General features: G+C 38.4%; 2 protein-coding genes across 3 annotated transcripts; one reads left to right on the top strand and one right to left on the bottom strand.

The window, feature by feature from the left end:
- Window positions 1-154: 154 nt before the first annotated feature.
- LOC136244603 (leucine-rich repeat-containing protein 43-like) lies at window positions 155-16278 on the top strand. 2 transcript variants are annotated; one of them, XM_066036163.1, is made up of 11 exons: window positions 155-293; window positions 483-507; window positions 558-733; window positions 10867-10977; window positions 11116-11243; window positions 12083-12203; window positions 12674-12800; window positions 14521-14594; window positions 14917-15312; window positions 15887-15947; window positions 15996-16278. In XM_066036163.1, the coding sequence occupies exons 1-11, from the start codon at window positions 201-203 to the stop codon at window positions 16193-16195; spliced, it is 1512 nt and encodes a 503-aa protein (XP_065892235.1). In that variant the 5' UTR covers window positions 155-200; the 3' UTR covers window positions 16196-16278. The 2 variants fall into 2 exon arrangements, with proteins under 2 accessions (XP_065892235.1, XP_065892234.1); XM_066036162.1 differs by having other exon boundaries at window positions 15887-16278.
- On the bottom strand, window positions 1286-7384 carry LOC136244601 (uncharacterized). Its single transcript, XM_066036161.1, has 2 exons — window positions 7278-7384; window positions 1286-5012 (listed from the first exon to the last, which is right to left on the bottom strand). Exon 2 carries the CDS (start codon window positions 5007-5009, stop codon window positions 1698-1700), a length of 3312 nt encoding a protein of 1103 aa, XP_065892233.1. The 5' UTR covers window positions 5010-5012; window positions 7278-7384; the 3' UTR covers window positions 1286-1697.
- Window positions 16279-22826: the final 6548 nt, after the last annotated feature.

Genomic DNA, 22826 nt, shown 5'->3' with positions numbered 1-22826 from the left:
AATTTAAAAAACGAATCTACACTTCGTCTGACAAACTCAAGAGCTATCCAATTAGGGTGTGACCTTTAGACCTGCCGCACTCGAATCCACTCCGTCGTGTATAAGAAGGTGTCGGGAGGTGTGCATTTTTAAAGAAACAAGCAGTGCGCGTCGTTTAGCATATAAACAAACCGCCAACGCATTTGACACATTCAATAATTATGAGCAGCGATCAGCCGCCAGATAGTAAGATTAGCAGTATAATCAGCAAGTTGATCACCTCGCTGTACCTGCTAACACCCAACACAGCTCAGGTTAGAACTAGCAATGCAGCGTATGCACGGGGATTAGTTTGCATTTGCTGGAGGTGTGCCCATTACAAATGTATAATAGATTTCCGCAGCTATTATGTTATACTAGGCCTATACTAGTACGCTACTCCCTAGCTTTTCGAACTACGGTGTGCGTTCTGAGTGACTTGTTATTTATTACCGTTTCTATAGAAACCAACTGAAGATGGAGCAAAAGGTCTGTTGATGTTTTTGTCCTGTTATTTGACAGAGTTGGTCTCTGCTTAGGTGTAGAGCTATCCAGTGACGAGTTGGGTGATTTGAGCAACTCGGTGGTCTGGAGGGGTGATGATGAGTGGAGCAGCGAGGTGAGAGAGATCAGGTGTGAACTGCTGCAGGGAAAGAAGTTGTCACACTCTGAGATCTGTTTGAGGCTCAAGACCTTAAAGCTATTTGACAAAAAGGTATTTAACTTATTAAATTAGTACACAGTCCAGTGGGTCTATCCAGATGGTACTAATAGTGAAGTGATCGAGTAACAGCACAGTTGCTGTAACTTTCATAAGGCCAGGCAAAGTTAATTCAGTTAACTGCAGTAGGGCAGGTATACAGCTTATGCACATAAGGGTAGGAACCAGGCAAGCCGAAAACCCTTCCAAAGATTGTGATACTCTAGTACAGCAGTCACACTTTCTAATAAAACAGTCATGAGGGCGAATGCATCATAAACCATAACAGTCTTAGCATATATTCAAGGATAATCACTCCACCAGTATATGTCACAGTACTAGTGAGTTTCACTTCATCTGAGATGAGTGATATAAGCAAGAGGTATACTTCACTGAAAGGTCACATGTAGGCAATGTAACATAGCCAAATTATATTAGACTAACTAGCAGTTAAGCAATGTGCTTTAATTGTGTCTCTCATAGTTGTCATGTTCACTGTTTAGGCAGTCATTGGACATTCTTTCTATGTTATGTAATTTCACACAAGTGCCCCACATGGTTGAATAATTAGTGTAGCTGATACAACAGTGTTGCTTTTTGTAAAACTGCTCAATTAGAGTGTATTACATCATATACCGGTTACAACAGTTTTTGTATCATGTGATGCAAACATGTAGAGCACTCAAACACTAATACAAGTCATTTAGAATATATACTGTACCAGCAAGAGTTTACAATGGTGGTATATACTGGATTCTGTCAATATGGAAATGCACATTACAACACTATTAACATAGCTCTACACATTAAACAGTAAATCACTGACATGTACAAATAATGTACTGTGTACATACAATAGAGATTGGTTTAATCATTACAGCAAAAATCAAATAAATAGTGTGCCTAAAGTTACATGATGGCCTGTGTCTGGTTAAACTGTTATGGATTGTGTGACAAGTTCATAAGATACAAGTTAGCATTAGTCCTGTTTGAACAGCTGACAAACAGCCTTGTGGACACCCCAGTGTTTCCTCTGACATGTTTGATTACAATACTGTACTGAATGGCAGTGAGAACACTTCTTGAGATTCTCTGAGTACTTTCCACAGTAGCTGCATCTCTTCTCGCTGGAGTGTGGTGTGCCAGTACAATCAACATGACTGAATGCTTGGGGTAATCCAGACTTGGTTAGTCCGGTGCCAAATGCGTTGTAGTTCGGATATAAAGGGTACACCAAAGCCCTGGTGAAAAAATGATCTATCTTGTACCTAACAAGCTGCTTGTGTCTCTTGCCATGATGCTTCTTCTTTGATGTTGACACAGTACAGCTGGCAAAATAGTTGAAAATCTGTTCCAGCATTCGACGCTCTGTTTCATCAATACAGATATCCCACACCGTACTTGCTTCAGTTTCATTGATGCAGAACCACTCCAAATAAGTGCTTACACACCTCTCTGTATTCAGGAAACAGAAATGGACGTCCATGACAGGGCTCTTGGTCTGGAGGTCAAATCTTCGGTTTTCAATCACCATAAAACACTGAAATATGTTACTATAGTCAAATACGTTCTGTGGTTCACTATCACAAATGAGCTGGACATAGTGCCTGTCAGACTTCTGTAGAAGAGTAGCTAGAGTTAACTTGACATTCAGCTCCACAGGGTTAAGCGAATATTGATCGGTAGTTATGTCCATAATTTCATGTTCCTTGGGACTGTACTGGAAGCCTGAATACCAGCCCAGGTCTTCTTCACTAATTGGTATCACAGGGAGAGACAAGACATTATCTGGGTTCACAATACGCACCAGTTCTTCTTTGTACTTGTTGTAGCACTTGCGTTGAGCAACAATCGTAAGCTTCTTGTTCTTACGAGACAACTTGATAGAAATCTTGCCATAGTCAACAGGAAAAGGGTAGCAAATATCAAACTGAAGTTCCTCAATCTCAATTCTGATTGTTCTACAGTTTAGCTGTTTAGTGGTAAGGTGGCTGTGCTCCAGGGCAGACATACACTGATCACTTAGTGACATCACAGACTCAAAGGTGTCAACATTACCTGAGTGTTGTAGTAATGTGCCCAGAGATGAGCTGGTTGGTTTGGGTTGACCACTGATGAGTTGACGGAAGGAATACCTGTGATTTGTCACCTTGCAGTTGCTCAGTTTTTCATACATTGCTACAACAGATGTAGTGCAAAATGCATGACTTGAAATAACTGACACCTGGTAGCCTTTGTGTAGGAGACTTGCTGGAGCAAAGAATTCAACGTTCAAGTTTCCATTAGTTTCAATTCCTCCTCCTAGAGCATCAAAAACATGAACATCACTCACATCACCTGAAGCTATCTCTCCCCATGTCTTCAGTATGAATACCTCAACTGGAGGTATTCTGTGTAACAAGACTGCAACTCTGGGCTGCTCACAGATAGGATGATTCTTTACCTGTAGTGAATACTGGTTGATGAAACTTGACACAGGCTTCTTACAACACACAGGACAGTTTGTGGTGGTTACCATCAAGTGAAGGTGGAGGCCATGTAACAGTGCCTGTGTCTGGAGGGACAAGATGAATGCCTTAAGACACTTTTGATCCAACAGAAGACTACACAATGGCACCCAGAACTTGTAACTGGTGTAATCGTACTCCACTCTGTCCAATTGTGCAACAAACGACTGCAGCAGAAGTATCACTGTCTCTGTACACAATGAAGTCTCAACTGGAGCAGGACAAGTTTTGTTTGCTCTACAACAGGTCAACATGTGCTTGACAGCAGCACAAATGGTGTAGCCTACAGCAGCAAAATCCTTTGGTTTAAGCTGTTTCAGTGGTGTAGCGACAGCATGCTGCCAGATGAGGGCTTTTGATACCATACAATGTAAGCCATCCAGTTCAGCACTAGTGGGAACAGGCTTGAAGGAGACTTCACTGCTGTATTTATCATCATGGTCAACACATCGGATTCCACAGATCAACGGGAGATGTTGACCATCAAAACCAAACACTGATTTCAAATACCCCGCTGATGGGTCTAATAACGCATTTAGGTGAAATGTTTCTGTGAACAACAAACCAGTCTGCTTCAGAACTGGCATCGCCACTAACACAAGGCTGGGAGGTGACACAAAGTCAATAAGATCTGCAGCATGAATAGCATCAAACTGGTGAGGAAAGGTACAGGAGAAGTCTTGTTGTTTGTCTTGTAAACACATGCAAAATTCCATAGCATTTGAACAATGAAACGTGAATGAAATGTGATTGGGCTTGGATAGTATTTCAGCACTGGATCTTATCCACAGTGAGAACTGTTGCACACTGTTAGCAAGTAATGGATGATGTACAAACTTGTCATCACCGACAAGCATAGGAATACCAGAATAACCAAGCTTCTTTACTTTCTCTGGAGAAAACCGAAACGTGTGAAAAAAGCATTTGTAGGGACAAGCAATACTGTGAAAAGTGTAACTGCCATCAGAGCTCTCAAACAGAGTGGTATTAGTTAACCGACACTTTGCTACAGGTAAGCCCAACACTTTCTCAGCAAATACTGTTCCAATTTGATAGTAAAACTCAATCTCATCTTGTATACGTTTATAACCAGCTTCAGATAATTTGCAAGATGACTTGCAGTAGAGAAAGCAGCCCAAGAAGTGTATCAAATAATTGTGTATGTTATTGTGATACGTTTCCACGTCACTCTCTTTCAGGAATGCCAACCTGGCAGCTCTGGCTTGTTCCACTGTACGACTATCGCTGTACCACATCTGCCACACACGACGGATCTTTGAGAGGCTGGTGGGTGTGGTAAACTGGACTAGTGTTCTTAAAGGATTATCTGCTTGTTCTGACCACGACTTGATACTCTTTGACCACTGAAGAAGTTGTGATAAAGCATCCATCAATACTTGTTTGTGTTGTGGTAGTAACTCGAGACAATACCAGATAGACCAAAATGATGCCACCCAATTCATCACACCATCTTTATCTCTGGGCATCTTAGTACACAAGTAGAGGAAGATGATGTTACGAGCCAACACTGCTGCACTGTTATCATTCAATACAAAACGGACACCCTTAAAGTTACGTGAGTGTCTCTGGTCAAAGTTATTCCACAAAGTGTAGAAACATGATCGAATGTCACCACATCCTAGTGACAGGATGGCAGGCTCACTGACATCTGTTGTGACACTTTGTAGGAAATCTTCTGGTGGAGTGTTATCAAAGGCATAGTAATAGTTGAAGCTGCTGTAGTCAACCAGTCGGGTAACTGGGAAGTACTTCAAATGACTCATCACCTAATTTAGAGTAAACATTTAACATACTGACAACACAAACTGACAACTACTTAGCTGTAGTGTACCATTATTTCCTAGTCCATTTAGTATGTAGGTTATTCTGTACCTTTAGGTTACTAGCTAAAAGGAAATGGCACTGGGAGATTGTTTCTTCATGCTGTATCTCATGGCAAAAGCCAAGGTATATTAAAAACTTTTTCCACAGTTCACCTTGTACCATGGCTTAGGGTAGTAAAAGCAGGAGGTTATTATTAATAAATACAGTTTCAAAATGACAATACACTGTTCAGCAGCTAACAGGTTTCAAGCTAGCTGCAATGGATACTTCAGGCAAAACATTTTATAGGAGATGAGTCTACAAAATGCCTCCCAGTAATGGTTTTGATTGCTATATTTGAATAACCGATTGTTGGCTGACTGCTCTATTAGAATATCTTGATCTACAACACAAGGGCTGAGGAGATATTGAGTGGAAGGTGGCAAGTCTCTGTGTTGATGCTGTTATAACCAACATGGGAGGGTACAGTTTTATGCCTGGAAACAAAGAATTTAAATGAGCACCTAGCAATACTATATATACATAAATAGTGCACAAACCAACCATACTTTGAATGTTAAAGTCAAATATATACATTTAGAATGTAACCCAAGTTGGATTAAGTGATATTGTCCTGCTGCTACAACTTGTGTCTCCACAAATTGCATTCTCCCAGTCAGTGTATGTCATGTCTACTAATTGTGCTAGCTGATATTAAAATTCTGATGTATGTGTTACATTGTACCTCCTGGGGTACTGATGGTTTTGTAAAGTTTCTTTGAATTCCAATCCAGTCATGGCTTGCATTCTTGCATGCAAGTTATATGCAAACCATCACTGAGAGACTACAACACAGTATGGCCATAAAACACCACACCATCAAAGTGAATGCAGCAAAACCTGTTTAGTACAGCTATTTGGACAGGAAGTTGATCAGCTAGGAGGTTCACAAAAACCAACAACTCTTGCCCAGTAATGTGCTAACTATCTGAGAGCAATCTAGCAATATCTTTTTAATAACTATTACAATGTCTTTAGCACTACTATAGTAATGAAGGACTTCATCTGCAATATTAACACATCATTTCTTATTCTTTTTAGAGGAACAGTACTAACAGATAATAAAAAGAGCTTCCTCTATTAACTGGTGACAGTAATGTACACATCATAAAATTAAAATTTCTGACAACACTTATGTACACATGTGTGGTACACTCTTAACAGCTGAAATGCAGTAGAAATCAATATCATATGGATGCATTTGAAATTGTACTGAAGCATAAATAATATACCCCCTGGATTGGAAACTGTGCTGTGCACCCAGACTTTGTACAATAACTACTGTCACTGTCCTTAAGCTAGTTTCACACTTCAACAGTGGCATTAATGACTATTTCATAGCCTGCATGATTGTGGTGTTAGCTATAGTAAGTTTGACCACTATGATTGTTATGGTAAGTTTAACCACTATGAATCACTTTGGTTAGAAGTCTTACAATGACAGCACTAAGTACCACAGGATCAAATATGCTATAAAGAATAGACTTGGCTTAAAAATATGCCTCCCCACTTCTTTAGCAGGTTTTTGAGATGCCATTTTTGGCATAACGTAAAGCACATTAATCCTTATCACTACACAATCTATACTATGAAACCTTCAAATACATTGTAGACTGGTCTAGGTTCAAATAGCATGGCATACAGGGTTTTGGTATTTTCCTAGACCCATCACATCTTGCTTTCTACTGTTTGCACAATTTTGCCTCAAAACTCAGCTGTTGCCCTCCAAAACATCTTAAAAGAACCCTTTACTACTAGTGGTCTTGTTTTTGCAGAAATCTGTCCTGTTATGGAAGAGGAGTGAAACCAGTGGCACTTCGTTTCCAATCCTGGAGGGTATATTCTCTATGGTTGAAGTAAAAATGTTTACAGGCAACTTTTTTCGCGCAGCAAGGAAACGTTGTAAAGCTTTTCCGTCTAGATCTACCTCCCGCGAAAAAGGTGCCATAATCCGCGGGGCCTGCAGCTGCAAGCCTTCTCTTCAAAACAAGCAAGCCACTACAGTACAAGCCATTTTAGACGCAAGACTTAACTTCAACTAAACTAGTTTAGTAAATATGACATATACAACAACATTTAATTCTGACAATAGGAATTCAAGCGATACACATACCCACACAGAGACTACACATATCATACTCTACACACAACATATACTAGTATCATACCTTGTTTACTCAAGTAATAAACTATGAAACTTCACGTATTCTCAGCAAAACGCGAGGCAAAACGTGACAGCTGCCTTCAAGTCATTGTATCGACACGTGAGCTAAACTGTGCGCTATTTGGAGTACCTATTTTGTGTGTGAATCCGGTATGTCTTGGGCTTGGAATAGTGGACTAGCTTGTAAGCCACGAAGATTTTATAGACGATGCAAAGGAAGTTGTATAGTAGCTGATTGTTCTATTAGAGTAGTGAGATAGGGGCGGGCGTTTCCGGACAAAGTTTTCACGCATTAGAAATTTGTTCATTTCTTCTTCTCGAGAGAAAAACGGATTCTAAAATGCTTAGTGCCGAATTGTAGCTAATGAACTAGGCTATCGGTGGTATAAATTGTGTTTAGGGTGCTAGGAGAAAGAGCAGTTTAAATTTGCAGTTTGAGAAAATTCCGAAAATTTATGTGGCTGAGTTTCCGGACACCACTAAAAAAAGGCGTACCTGCCATCATAGGTGATTCTAAGGGGGGCCATGCTGAAAAATAACTTAAAATCTTGGGGGGAAAGTAATCTCGCGTGACCAGACCGCTATTTCAGCGCAGGGGCTTATCGATTAGAGATTATAAGCGCCAGCACTGAAAAGACGCTTATAATCTCTAATCGATAAGCCCCTGCGCTGAAAGAGCGGTCTGGCCACGCGAGACTAGGAGCAAAGTTGCAGTATAGATTGGCATTGTTATTTTCAGATCTGGTTATTTGTAGCGTTTTTAGCATAAATTTTAGGCTGTTCTCAAGCCTACAAATTGCAAAAATCCTGCAGCTTCTGGGGGTTGCACAGACCCCCTGAAACTCTATATTACAGCCATGCATGTAGATCAAGTCTAGAATCGTTACTGCCTGCCGTTGATATAGGAAATGCTGCACTCTATTGAGTGTTCATGGCCCAGCAGAGGCTGATAGCATTCTGCTTGTCTGATTACTTTGTTGGTGACAGCAATTTTTAAGAAGCAGAACTACTGCCAGCCTTGCTTGGACCATGCGAGTCACTTCAGATGCTTGCTGTGAAAGCCAATACTCTAATAGAGCAGTCAACACATGCAGTCTCATTTTTAAGTCTGCAATAGCTCAGTAGTCAACTTATTTGAAACAACACAGTGAAAATATATAGTCAAATTATTTCCTCAGAGTCTGAAAATCTTCCAAACAGCTACCCCCATACGGAATGTCATAATGACTCTGTATGTTTCACTAAAACTTCATGTGTAACTTTCATTGCCTTTCATTATATGTGACTGGATTTGCGAAAAGGTACCTTTTTCACACATAAAATTTGACCCATTTTTTGGACTTTAAAGCTTCATAACTTTTTGATCATGGCATATAGTTGCTTGAAATTTTCAATGAACGTAGCTACAGTATTCGGCTACATTTTGATACTAAAAGCAAGATAATCGGTATAAGGAGTCAAATGTTACATCATTTTGTTTGCTGGTATGTCAAATGTGTGGAAAAGGTACCTTTTCGCAAATCCGGTCACATATAATGCTTTAAACACTCGGTATTTATTTGTTTATTAGTGTACAAACTCATTCATTAGCAATGTTGTATACATGTGTGTGCATATAGTCAAGTAAAGTAGTTAGATATGTCCCGTCTAATAGTATCTGTCTGTTGTCCGCATACTTAAATGTTCAGGGAGGTGATTCCAAATCTTTACTGTGTCTGGATAAATGACACGTCAGTTACTAGTACAATAATATTGGCTCTCTTACTCTATGGCTTGTTCCACTTGATGATTTTTCTAAATACAGAGTATTACATAGCTATGTGATATTTTAATCAGTCCAGTTCAGGGGCGGATCAAGGGTTTGGCAAGAGAGTAGTAGATATATGGAGCAGGATGTCTGGGGGAGGGGGGGTGCAGCCTTCCAGAAGCTATTTCGTATGTTTCAGGACTAAATTTATGCTGCTTTCTAGGTCTAAAGAATGGCATACACAATACCACGTGCATTTCATTTGGCAAAACATTCTTACTTAGCAGACTAAGCATGCCCACATGGGATAGTACTGCATATGCTATACTCAGCTTAATAGCGTTATATGTGGTGACTGTTCTATTAGAGTATTTGACTGACTACTCTATTAGAGTATCTTGATCTTGTATAAATAAATGCTTTTTGTGAGGGGAGCTAGGGGGAGCACATGCCCCCTCTTGGATCCACCACTGCAGTTAGCTTCTTTTTTAGTGTCTAAGAAACTTGGGTTTCTAAAAAAGCTCCTTGTCTAGTTTATTCACTTAATGGTGGCTGGAGCTCCCTTGCTTCATTGCTAAACATCCAATGTCCTTCATCGGTTCTTTAATACCAATGCATAGCTCACCAAACTTTTTTACTGCCAAAGTTTATTACTATACGGTATGTCTTGCCTTGTTAGATGAACCATTCCTATATATACTTTAAATGTTTTGCTAGTGGTACAGGGACAATAAAGTATTCTATTGGTATAAGTTATTAATTATATATGAAGGAAAAATTACATTTATGTGACTCAACACAACTACTGAAATGAAAAATGGTGCTGCCTTGTTTGGGAATGGTGGTACTGAATGAACTACCCAATTGAGTCTGCATTATAATACTCACCAAGGTGCTCTACCCTGAATGTTTTCTAGTACTTGAACATACTAGTCTTCATGGGGGTCCTAAATTATGGGACACATAAGCCGTTACCTTAAAACTTTAGCAGTGATGCAGTTCATATGTGGTGGCCATACACTGCATATAGTGTTTGTAATGATTAGATATAGATGTTGAAGTTTTGTGCTCCCATGATATGTAAAGCACTCATTCCTAAAAAAATGCTATCTAAATATTTACTGATCTTTAATGATTCTCACTGTTGGCTGGTTTTGTATATGCAAATATTGAGACTCAAGTGAGCCAAGCATGTTTTGGTCATGTCTTGTCATGTCTTGTCATGTCTGCTATGTAATAGCACATGTATGAATTGGCTTATGTTCAAGCATGCACACCAGAAAGTATTTATAGCACATTATAAAAGGCTGTAGCTCTATGTTCATGTGCATTTGGAGCAGCCAATGATCATCTATACATAATCATAATTCTGGCATTACCACACATGTGTAGGGACCCGCCGATTATGCTGGCATAATTATGAGCATAATAGGTGCCTGAAAGCATTGAGCATAATGCTAGCATAATAGGCAGAATATTTGTGTAATAGTATGAATTCTTGCTTATCAAAATAGCTATCACAGAAAGATCGATATACTCTAATAGAACAGTCAGTAACTCTAATAGAACAATTACATATAGCTGACTGTTCTATTAGAGTATATCGATCTTTTCTGTGATATGCATTTTGACAAGTATTACCAGAGCATAAGAACTGAGGCATAAATAATTGGGCATAATTTGAGCATAATAGGTAAGTATTGAGCATCAATTTAAGCATAATAGGTAAATATTTGAGCAGTGCAGCATAGCATAATAGGTAAAATTATGAGCATAATCGGCGGGTCCCTAGTCATGTGACACAGAATGCACCCACTGCAATACATGTGTTGTGTTGTTTGTATAGATAAAAGAAATTGATGCTGGTCTTCTGAAGTACATCAATCTGAAAGAGCTGACACTAACTGGGAACCTGATCAACCACATAAACCCAGATCATCTTCCCAGACAGTTAGAGGTATTTGCTCTGCATGCTATATTATATATCGGGGACATGTACATGATGGTAGAAAAGTATCACGATCATAATATATATAGCTAAACACTCCTCAATCCTACAGATGTACATGTACATGGAGTGTTTTATGACCTGCAGGTGTTGGAGTGTTGCTACAATGAGTTGAGTGAATTGACTGATCTCTTATCCTCCCCACCACCATCGCTGGTTCATCTGGGGCTTAGCCATAATACACTACACTGCGTGAGATTCCCGTCACACAAATGGTATTGTGAATAATTCATCTTTGTTGTATGTGTCATTTTCTAAGAGCAATGAGGACATCTGTATCTTTTGTCATTTCAGTAGGATTACAAGTGTTACATGATTGTATCAGTTGGTCCACATATAGATAACCATATATTTTTTTAGTACAGTTAATGTGGTTCCAAAGGAATATGCAGTGATTTATAGCACTCTAATGAAACAATTACTACATTAATGGTGCAATCAAACAATTCATAGTGTAGCCAGAAAATGTTTAGTCAATGACTGCTCTATCAAAATGAATGATAGTGGGACTGCTCTATTAGTGTATCTTGGTCCTTATAAATTCTATTCAAGTTCTACTCTGCACTAAGACAGCTACCTCAGTTGCCTCAATAGTAGCTACCTCCATGCACTGAACCAGGGGCGGATCCAGGGGGGTTCCAAGGGTTCCATGGAACCCCCCTTTTGAAAAGCCTCTCTCACTCGAGATACTCTAATAGAGCAGTCACAGTAGTCTTTTGAGGAGCAGTGTAGCAAGCTATATATCTAGTTATAAATAAGGAAGGAAATATAGTTGGTGAGGTGGCAGCTATTGTCAGCAGGTGATGACCTTTTTTTTTTTTTTCTTTTTTTTTTTGGTCTTCAACTTATACAGCTATGCTGAAGTTGCAATTTCAAAGTGGAACCCCCCTTTTTAAAAGTCTGGATCCGCCCCTGTGAACTCACCAGTTATATACCCTTGTTGTACTTAATAACACATGACCCACTAGTTTTAAATTCAACTTTGTGTGTTACTTCACTAAATGTGTGTTTGCTTGTTTTCTCCTCTCACCTGGATACCTTGTTCATGTGTTAGGTCATGTCTCCTGTCACTGGACCTCAGTAATAATCTACTGGAGGATCTAGGACTCATCATGGAGACACTACTTCCATTGGTCAACTTAAGAAACCTACTGTTGATGGGAAATCCTTTAGCAGTAAGTAAACACATCACCATGTGTTGGAATACAGTATAACTGTATAATGGGAATGAAATCCAGGGTAACTGTGCATGTCAAGTATGTATATTGGGATTATGTACGTATGCATGTAGTAGACTAGATGGTCATATAGTGTATATAACAAGCTAGGGGTTGTGAATTAGTGATCTTCAAGGCTGCAACAAAGTGCTCATGCCAGGCTTGATGGGACTGCAATGAATTATCAGCAGTTATCCTTTTAATGAGACCATTCATTATAGTGGCCACCTTTACTATAGATCCCAACAATAAGATTACCTGAATAATATGGAAGCCAAACTTGTTTGTATAGGTAGCCGTAATGATATTTTACCAAGTGGACTCTGCTTCATATATTCTCTATGTGTTCAATGTTCCATTGGAATTCACCCATATATGCATGGTGTATGGAAACTGTCTGATTAATTTGAGTTAATTGTTCCTTGCAGTTGGTATCTGCTTATCGATCCTACGTGGTTGATAGGCTGCCATGCTTATCTGTGTTGGATGACATCGCAATCTCATCTGATGAGAGAAAACTTGTCCATGGTGTAGCCAGAAAAGCCAAAAACACAGGTAAGGTGGTTTCAGGCAATCTACATGTGTTTCTTGTAAACTAAATTACAATAACTCACCACCATACCAACAGCTCCAAACACTCTGCATGGTAAATTTCTCTAAATGATGTAAAATTGGTTTGTACTACTGTAGCTATGTGATTCTGTACTTGTTGCAAACATACACTATTGAGCACGTGGTCAATTCTTAAGCTCACAAAATCATTTTGACTATTAATTTACCATAAGCCAAAGTTGAATGCTGCATAAAATCTTTTACTTGTTTCATGAAAGGTTTCCTTAAAGCTTTTATTTGTTTCATTCAAGTAAGTGGTTCTTTAACTAGTATACAATGCTTTATGTTAAGAGTATGCATGCACTTAACCACATTTGGTGACCCAAATATTGCTATACAATTTACGGCTAGTGGTATGGGGTGTATCTAGAATTTAGAAAACTGCATGTACTGTTTAGTTAGGTTTTAATTTACCTTTTAAAATTTTTAAGGGGCATCTCCTCAACAATTTCTCCCTATAGATTAGATTTGGCCAGAGGACTGTGTCATAACCCTATGATGTACAATTACACAACCAAGCATTATTCAAGTTGCTAGCAACTAGGAAATGTACTGAGAAGACTTGTAAGGGCCCTGGTATATGATCCGTCCTTTAGAAATATTAAGAAGTGTCAAAGTTGAATTATTTCAACATTTCTTTGAGTTCATAGGATGATGATGTGTGACCAATTTCCTCTGAGATTGGGGTAAATTTGGTAATCCTGCCCTACCACGCCAGATAGTCTATAGCACCAATGCTTGTAGCTTTACAGTAGCTGCAACTTTATATATAGTCATCACATACAACATAAATTATACATAAGGTTGTACTGTATATTAAGGATCATGAAATTCTCTGGCCAAAAATATCACCCAAAAACCAGCTTCATAATACCATCGTGGTACCTTGGCAGTATACCACCCTAAATGCTTCCAATAGGTTGCTACAATTTTTTTTTTAATTATTCAATCGAATTTTCTGCTGACTAACTGCCTGATGTCTTCAGACAAACGTAACTCAATAATGGCTAAGGCTATGGGCTTGATTTTTTCACTGTTCACTTTGTCCCAAGACATGCCTTTATGCACAAATCATGTTGTCCTCCCACTTCCTTTTTGTTGACAGCCCAAGGTGTCAATTCGTGGTGGCACAATGGCTTCCCTACGTTTGTAAATTGGAATCGCCTGTATCTTTCATGGTGACTGAATTGATTGTACAGGCACTTCTCCTACTGCTCTTCATTTGTAGGCTGAATGTAGCTGAAAGCAAAGCATAATGGCCACTTCACTTTTGAGTCAGTAATTGATAGCTGGGGCGCACTTTCAGACAAAAACATTACCTCTGGCACCATCCTTTCTTTTGATGCAGTATGCTTGGGTATAAAGGTTCAATTAGTATAACCTGCAAGGGAGGACGTCTACACCTGCAAAGATACCAGTAAACATTTAATCCCTAATTCAGTCATGGGCATAGACTGAAATGTCCACTAGGCGACCTCCCTTGTTTCTCTGCTTTTTTTCTATGATCTTAAAATTCTTAATTTTTCCATATACTTGTAGTACTGTATAAACACTATCCCACACATAGCCCAAGTCTACATACATGCATGTTATGTTTCAGACCTACACTCCACAATCCGTTGATGTTGGTTTGTTCACTTTTTATAATTGTATATTTTGTTAGAATTCATTAAGAAAGCTGAATTGGAGCTGAGATTTGATAAATTCACTGGTTTACCTCAGATGATCCTAACAGAGGTATAATCTCTATATAGTGCATTGCCAGTAATCCCACCATTTTGCGACTTCATGCTCTGCATGAGTTTAAATGCTGTGTGTGAACTATAACACACAAGGCTGAAATAAACATTAATTTTTTTGCAACCAAATTTTATACCGCAAACAAACAATGTTTCAAACAATTATTATAGGAAATGAAGTTAGTCGTTCATTATATTGAGTAGTGTTTAACACTTCATTTAAGGCATATTCAAGTATTGATAACTATAGGTGCTTCCATATATATCAAATTGTTATAACTATGTACATAGTTAGCCATGCATGGATTGCTCAATTATAGGACACACCTGAACAGATGATCAGATACTATCTAGTAGTGAGCTATCAGTTTATGCCATCAACACAGTCAGCAGATAATAACAAGACACCAGTGGATAGTGTTGTGACTGTGTCTTCTGCTGCTGCTGCTGCTGCTGCTGTTGACAGTAAGATAAATATCACCTCACAACCACAAGATAATGCTAGCCATACCTCTGCTATCCGATCTGCCCCACTACCATACCACACTAGAAATGACTGTGATTTCTCACAAGTTCATGTTGTCAGTGAATTGATTGGATTTCAAGAATGGTTACAGGAAGGACTGACTATCAAGGTTGATCTTCAGAAAGCAACTTATGTCAGAGATCAGGTGTCACGACCTGCATCAAGCAAGAAAGACAAGCAAGCAGACAAGGTTGGCAATTAGTGGATAGTAACATTAATCCCTTATGTGTGGAACTTGACTTAGTACCTCAGACTACCTCCATTAGTCTCCAATTGCCACCTATCTATCTATAACCACTTGTCACCCCAATAATGTACCCAATCCACCCCAATAATGTATAATCCACCATTTTGGTTAGGTATGTAGATTCCAGTTAACCATGCACATACTACACATGGGTTTTTGCTAAGGTAAAGTACATACCATCTTTATATGACACAAATACATTGATATACAGATAAAAGCCTAAGTACTCAAGAGGTTGTAGAAAAGATGATATTGCACGCATTCAGGGTTGATGTGTATACTGCAGTTGGGAGGAGCATGCATGCACATACCCCCAAGGTCCCAACTAAATTACATTGCTCTCCCCACTCCCAATTAAGGGTTTGCAAGTGACCGCATAACAAAGTCAATCTCTTCTATTAAAGAGGACAAAATGCTGTATAATGTTCTTCTCTGTATACTCTCTCTGTATTCATTGCAGTAGACAACTTCTGGACTTCATAATAATTGTACTCAATTTCAATTAATTGTTTCATAGCAAAAATCTGGCAAGAAAGGAAAGCTCTCTCAGTTGGAGGAACCAGGAGAGGACTGGAGCTGTAATGATAGAGTAAACACTTGCATTGGTAATGGTACTGTTCCCCTAGCCAGTTTACTGGATGGGACGAATGAGTTGAATGACTGTCTCAACTGTAACATCACTGACAGTGATATTTGTGGATTATTTCAATCAGATGCCAAAAGTGCAACCTCAACAGAAGGCAGTGTTAGTGAAGTACAGTGGAGTATGGATGTACATTGCATGCTCAGAAAAGTGCAGACAGTTAGTGACTTTCACAAAACATAAGAGTAGGGTTACTAGCACACACAATACATGACATGTATATAGAGATATTTTTGTTAATATATTTGCAAGATATAGAAAATGTCGCAAGGAAAAGCTCAACTGTGTTAGATAGGGTGTTTAAGAATCATGCCGACACAAACGAGTTTCCAGAATATCCACGCTAACCTAAGATCTAATGGAAGAAGCTTGGGTAACACAAATGTGATTTTCACCAATTTACATTTGCAAACATTACCTTTTGGGAGTTCTATAATGACACAGTTCACACTTCATATACTAGCACTGTTTCTTTCTAGGTAGAATATATAAAATTATGAGCTGCAAATACATCACATAAAAATGAACACTGTATTATGTGTGTAAATGAAAAATACAATTAATAAGAGTTAACTGTAAATGTATGCAGCACTACAGCTTAACTTGTAGTATTATATAGTCCTGTTGGGGATGACAGTCAACCTTGTGAGTGCTCCAGTGTTTCTTCTGACAGTTCTAATTGCAATATTGTACTGAGTGACAACAAGAGCACCTCTTAAGATCTAAAGAACTTTTCTCACAGTAGTTATATACTTCATTAAATTTGGTAGTGATTTGTTGGTAGTTGATCTGGGAGAAGCCACTGTTAATTGGCCAGGATATTTAAAGCCTTCCGGCTCAATGCTTGTTGAATAATAATATATACCACTTTGACACCTCAGATCAAAGGAAATCATAAAGCTAGTTTTCATGTATTGCCCTGACCACAGGGCGAAATCATGATAAATATCACCTTGTAATTAGAGCAATGTCATGTGGACTGATGTGGTTGAAATGCTCTGTGTAGAAAAACAATCTCCACATTGAGAAAATGATTATTTAGTGATGCTTATATGCAATGCTGACTCACTCAATTATTTTTCCTTCAATAGTATAAGTAAGGCCATACCTATTTGAAAAGTTGTTGCTCGGATTTATTTTACAACAAAATGGGTCGGTTGGTAGGCAAAAAAAAAACAAAACACAGCTAGCTACATAATTTTCAGAAATGTTTATCTTTCAAAATTTGTATGTAGCTAAGGAAGATAATATATTTGTAGCTGTTGGCAGACATGTCAAATACTTTCTAGTTACATACTATGCAGTTAGCTACTGTAAAGGGAAATAAATGCAGCCAATAGCTAGCTACATAAGGTACATATAACCCAATGAGTCATGGATGACACTGAAGCATATAGCTTTAATGTTAGCCAAGAAAACGCATATATTATTGTCACCTTTCGAGATTTTACACACTGACTGTTCTATTAAATTTGGAGTATCTTGATCATTTTGCACCAATTACAAAGTAAATTCTAGGTGTCACGTTATCTTAATTTTTTTCTTTCTTAATTAAAATCTGTGTAAAATTGGGTCAGTCAGGTCCAAGCAACAGCTTTTCAAATAGGTGTGGCCTAAACCAACATGTTAAACTCAAACCGCATACAATGCAAAACTTTAAGCAGTTCATACTAGAACTGATGCTTTGTAACTACCTCAGCATCAAAGGCATGGTCAGGACTACATCAGACATCTTGGCTCAGACATTCTCAACCTAAGTATATATTTTAGCACCTTAGGTTATTGTATGCATCCACAGAGTGGTTATTTGGTTAAAAATAGTATCACTACAACTAGCGAAACCCACAATCATTTCTTTTTGTGCCCACAATTTAAACCCACAATCGATGCATATAAAAGTAATGTGGTGAATGCAGGTTTGTTTCCTTCATCTTTTAAGTGAGCATACCTGAGTGATGCATACTACTTATATAATGGCTACTCAGGATGATTTGCCTGATACCTTGCTTGCCTAATTATAATTATATAGTGAGCACCAATTCCTGAGTGTTACTAAGAGGACTGGCTGCTACTCTAGAGGTGCTTGACAACACCATTTTGGTGGCACAAGATTAGGTCACTTTAGCACCTGTGCTGTTACAGAAAAGATTGCTTCAGGAACTCTGCAGTAACTCTGATACCTAAGTAAATCATGTAAGGGACCATCCATAATTTTCAGTCTTTTATGCAAGCGTACAAAGGGTACTCTTTTTTCTAACCCCCTCCCTCCTTCACAAAGCATACTGTAAAAATGTTGATACTATGTACAGTATATACACGATGATTATTCATCATTTTATAAGTGTACATGTGATTTAATCCCCTCCCCCCTAGCGTACTCTTGCGTAAAGGCTGAAAATGATGGATGACCCCTAACCTTGTTTATTCCAGTCATCAATTTAATAAACTGTTCAACAGTGCATACCCGGGCCACATATCAGCCTAACTGGCCTCCAGGGTCTTCACCAACAAGCTTCACAACTACTACAGTTGCTAATAGCTTCCTGCCTGGGATGAATGCAATATCACTTCTTTTTTACTATACCTATATAGGCCTGAGTCAAATATACTCAAAATTTTGTCCAAAATTTCTTCAGGAATTTCCCACTATTATAATTATGCTCTTCAGTGTTTCCATTATGCACCTAAAGTTAACAACATTTCTTACAATTATCTTGGACATTTTAATCAGTGAATGTTCTATTAGAGTATTTACAAAGTGACTGTTTTATTACAGAGTATCAATCTAAGGAGCTATATACAATCAAGAAATAAAATAAAAAAATCTTATAAATGTTGGTCCAGGAGTTCGTCATATCTAGATGGAGGCAGCTCATTCCATTCTTGAACAGTTCTCAAACAAAAAGCATTCTTGATAATGTTGGGTGTGTCACGGATGCAGTTGATGGAATTGTCTGGTGGTGGAGGTCTGTGACAACTGAAAAATGTTGTAGAATTTGTATGGCTGGCTCTTGATGGTGAGCAATTCTAGATAAAAGTGTCAATCTGCTTGCTTTCTGTCTTTCTTCAAGTGTAGACCAATTAAGATCTTTCAACATAGATGAAACACTACTACAGAAATCATAGTTGGAAAAAACCTGCCTTACTGCTCGTCTCTGTATCATTTCAATTTTGTAAAAATTAAAGGTATTTTCATCACATGCATGGGTGGTATTGCTAGTAAGTGTTCTCAACTCAGCCTCATTCTTCCGGCATGTGATCTCATATTTGTGTACCTCCTGCTGTGCATGATTACACTATATAGTGTGAATGCTCGGTGTCACAAGTCCTCCTGTCACTGGTATATTGTACATAAGAGTGCAGCTATCAGATGATTGCTCCTGACGTATTGTGACGTGCTTAATGTAGTCTCAGCTGTAGTGGTCGGTGAAGTATACTGATAGAACAAAAGGGAATCTCTTATACTCTATCATGATCACAAAATAATATGCTTATAACATGTACTATAGCTCTTACAGACATTGCAAGGTGTATCTGTACTCTAAGTTACCCTAGTCCACTATACAGTCGTGATAGCACAGAACTGAACATATACCTGGTAGTGCATTGGTGTCTTGACATCATATCCTTAACAAATAAAACTGGATCTGCAGCTTTCTTGGAACACTTTTCTCTTTGAAGGAACCAAGTACCAGAGATTTCATTGTACTCAAGCTACTACCAGGCTACGCTGATTGCACATGGATCATATGCATGTATCTAAATATCATGCATATGTGTCATTAGTAGTTACTTAGATTCATAATACTTGACTCGATGAATCACAATCTGATTAGTTCCAAACTTCAAAACAAAAGAATTCTTGTTTGATCCAGTAGTTGCTCTAATGCAATGGCATGCAGTATAGGCTGTTGTTGATGCAGTGACAGGAGAACTTCAGTTGTGACACTGGGCACTGTAATCACTATCATCTTTAATACCGCTGCATACTGAGCTTTTTACTGCCAAACTTTTTACTATATGGTATATCTTGCATTTCATAATTGTTATAGATTCAAACATGGCTACCCCCTCTGTACCATTCCTATATATATATATACACTCTTTGAGACAATAATATAGTTATACTATTCATTGGTATAAGTTATTAATTATATATGAGGGTGAAAATTACACATTTATGTGACCCAACACAACTACTGAAATGAAATATGGTACGTGTTGCCTTGTTTGGGAATGGTGGTACTTTTTAAACTACCCAACTGAGCTAGCATACCGGGAATGAGTGCTTTGTAGTTTGGAAGCACAAAACTTCAATATCTATGATACTTGGGTTTAATCATTACAAGCACTATATGCAGTGCATGGTCACCACATATGAACTGCATCACTGCTAAATTTTAAGGCATGCAAATATGTTCAAGTACTCAGGGTAGAGCACCTTGGTGAGTACTATAATGCAGAACACTGCATGTACCATACTATCTAAATATCTAGTCAGTGGCATAGCTAAGGTGGGTACTGGTAGGGTACAGGCCCAACCAATCAGTTCCAGTACCCTACCAACTCAGGTACTCACCGTACGTATAGCTAGCTATAGCTAAATTGTACGATACGAGGTGCAATATGAAGCCTCCTATAGGCTATAGCTACATAACTAATAATAACCGAATATTTGCAGCTGCTTGCAAAGTTGGACCATTTGAATATTGCTAATTATTACAGTACTGTGGAAATTAGCGTCTTGGGTCACTACCTTCCTGATTCAGTCAATGTACTTAAAGATGTAGTTTTTTTCATGGATCAAGATTTATTGTTTTCAAAAGCCAGTGTTAGAGTTGTTTTGAATGAAATGGCCGGGGCATCAATTTCTGAATCTCAGAGGATCTTTTTTGGGAGGAACTGTAAAGAATGGACTATCGTCCCAGACTGATTGAACTAGATTTTGTAGTTACCTTATAGGGCTTTTTCTTATTGTATGTATGTATGTATGTATGTATGTATGTATGTATGTATGTATGTATGTAGTTACACTTTTTTTTCCTTGCCATGCCCACAACTGACTATTGTGTAGATAAGATCTGTGGTCGCATGTTAGTCCGAGGAATCACATACTTGTCTTTTTTTTGTTGTACACATTCATCATAATCATGATGGTCAAAAAAAAATGCAAACAAAACGTTCGTACAGCTAGTGTCCTACTAGAGATGACAAATTTTAGCTGCAAAATGCCACCAAATTGAATCTCAGCATGTAATTTTCCTGGGGGCATGCCCCCAGACCCCCCTAGCTGCAGCATGCTGATTACTGCAGTTTGTATGCATACAATGGTGCCCAACCAATCCTTCTGGGCTAGCTACTCCACTGTATCTATAGTGATTCTTATTATTGTCTGATTTTGTATTGCAACTGCAATTATTGAGACTCATGTAATATACAATTTGTAGTGAAAATGTTTAAAATGAGCACATGTATGAATTGGCTTATGTTCAAACATACACACCAGAAAGTGTTACACAGCAAAAAACACTCTCATAATGAGAGATAGCAAGCTTATTCAGGGGCGTAGGCAGGATTTCCAAAAGGGGGGTTCTGCCCTAAGTATAGAATCTCCACAGCGGGGGCCGTGTACACGTGTACACGTGTAAACATGTGTATTCTAGTCCATTCGCAATAGCGAGTAGAGGCAGGGGCGAATCCAGAGTTTGGAAAGAGGGGGGGCACCTTTCTGAAAAACAGTTGAAGACCAAAAAAACTTGCTGAAAACCAGTTGAAGACCAAAAAAAAAAAAAAAAAAAGGTCACGACAATAATAGCTAGTTATCCTTACCAACTATATCACGTCTGTTATGTAAAATAAAATCCTATTTATAGCTTCATAGGTAAGCTACACTGCCTCATGAACATTGTGACTGCTTTATTAGAGTAATTGACTGCTCTATTAGAGTATCTCTTAACTCTGAAAAGGGGGTTCGTCCGAACCCTTTGAACCCCCCCTGGCTACGCCCCTGTTATTAATATGTTCTTGAGTGCAAACATAACTTCTTATTTTAAGTGCATGGTGTCAAGCTAAAACAAGATTATGGCTGAGCTTTCTAAAAATTAAAATATGATTAACGTAAGATGATAAGTATAAAAATAAACTATCATAACTTTATCATTAGAAGTTAGCCTTGTTTGTGGAAATGTTACTATTTATTTTATGGCAACATAGCTACTGTCTAAAAATTAGAACAACTCATCTAAATGGTAGTACAATGACTTATGCCACAAAAGTCTGTGAGACACTGAATCCCATATGCACCCCCATTCTCCACTCTTTGAAAGAGGCCTTGCTATGTCACAGTAGCACTGAGCATATTATTATCTGGGGCACCTCTCCCAACAAGCTTAAATATCTATTGAGAGATGCATTTAGACAAAAGTACATGGCTAGCTTGTCATTTTTGGGTGGCAGTGCCCACACAGCAATGGGTCCACCTATGGGATACAAACCACCCACACAGGGTGCCAACTTTTAAGGATGTCAATGATTAAGTTAATGATGTGCCGGCTCAGTATACTTTAATGTCACTGAATCATTTCTACAAAAACTTTAGTATAAACTGAAACCCACAATGAAACCTAATTGTGGATATAGGTTTCTTATACATTTTAGTAACAGAGTCTAGTAAGGACAGATGCAAGTACTGTAAGTTATTATCTCATACCAAAAATACTGTTAAATGTTACATGTCTTAACATTCCTGTAGTTACATGCATTCCATAGTGTGATCAAATGGACACCCAGGGGCACAATGGGGACACATAACAAG

The sequence above is a fragment of the Dysidea avara genome, chromosome 14, assembly GCF_963678975.1.
Source record: "Dysidea avara chromosome 14, odDysAvar1.4, whole genome shotgun sequence".
Taxonomy (NCBI): Eukaryota; Metazoa; Porifera; class Demospongiae; order Dictyoceratida; family Dysideidae; genus Dysidea; species Dysidea avara.
The sequence above is the reverse complement of the archived record's forward strand: the minus strand, read 5'-3'. Positions and strand labels throughout refer to the sequence as shown.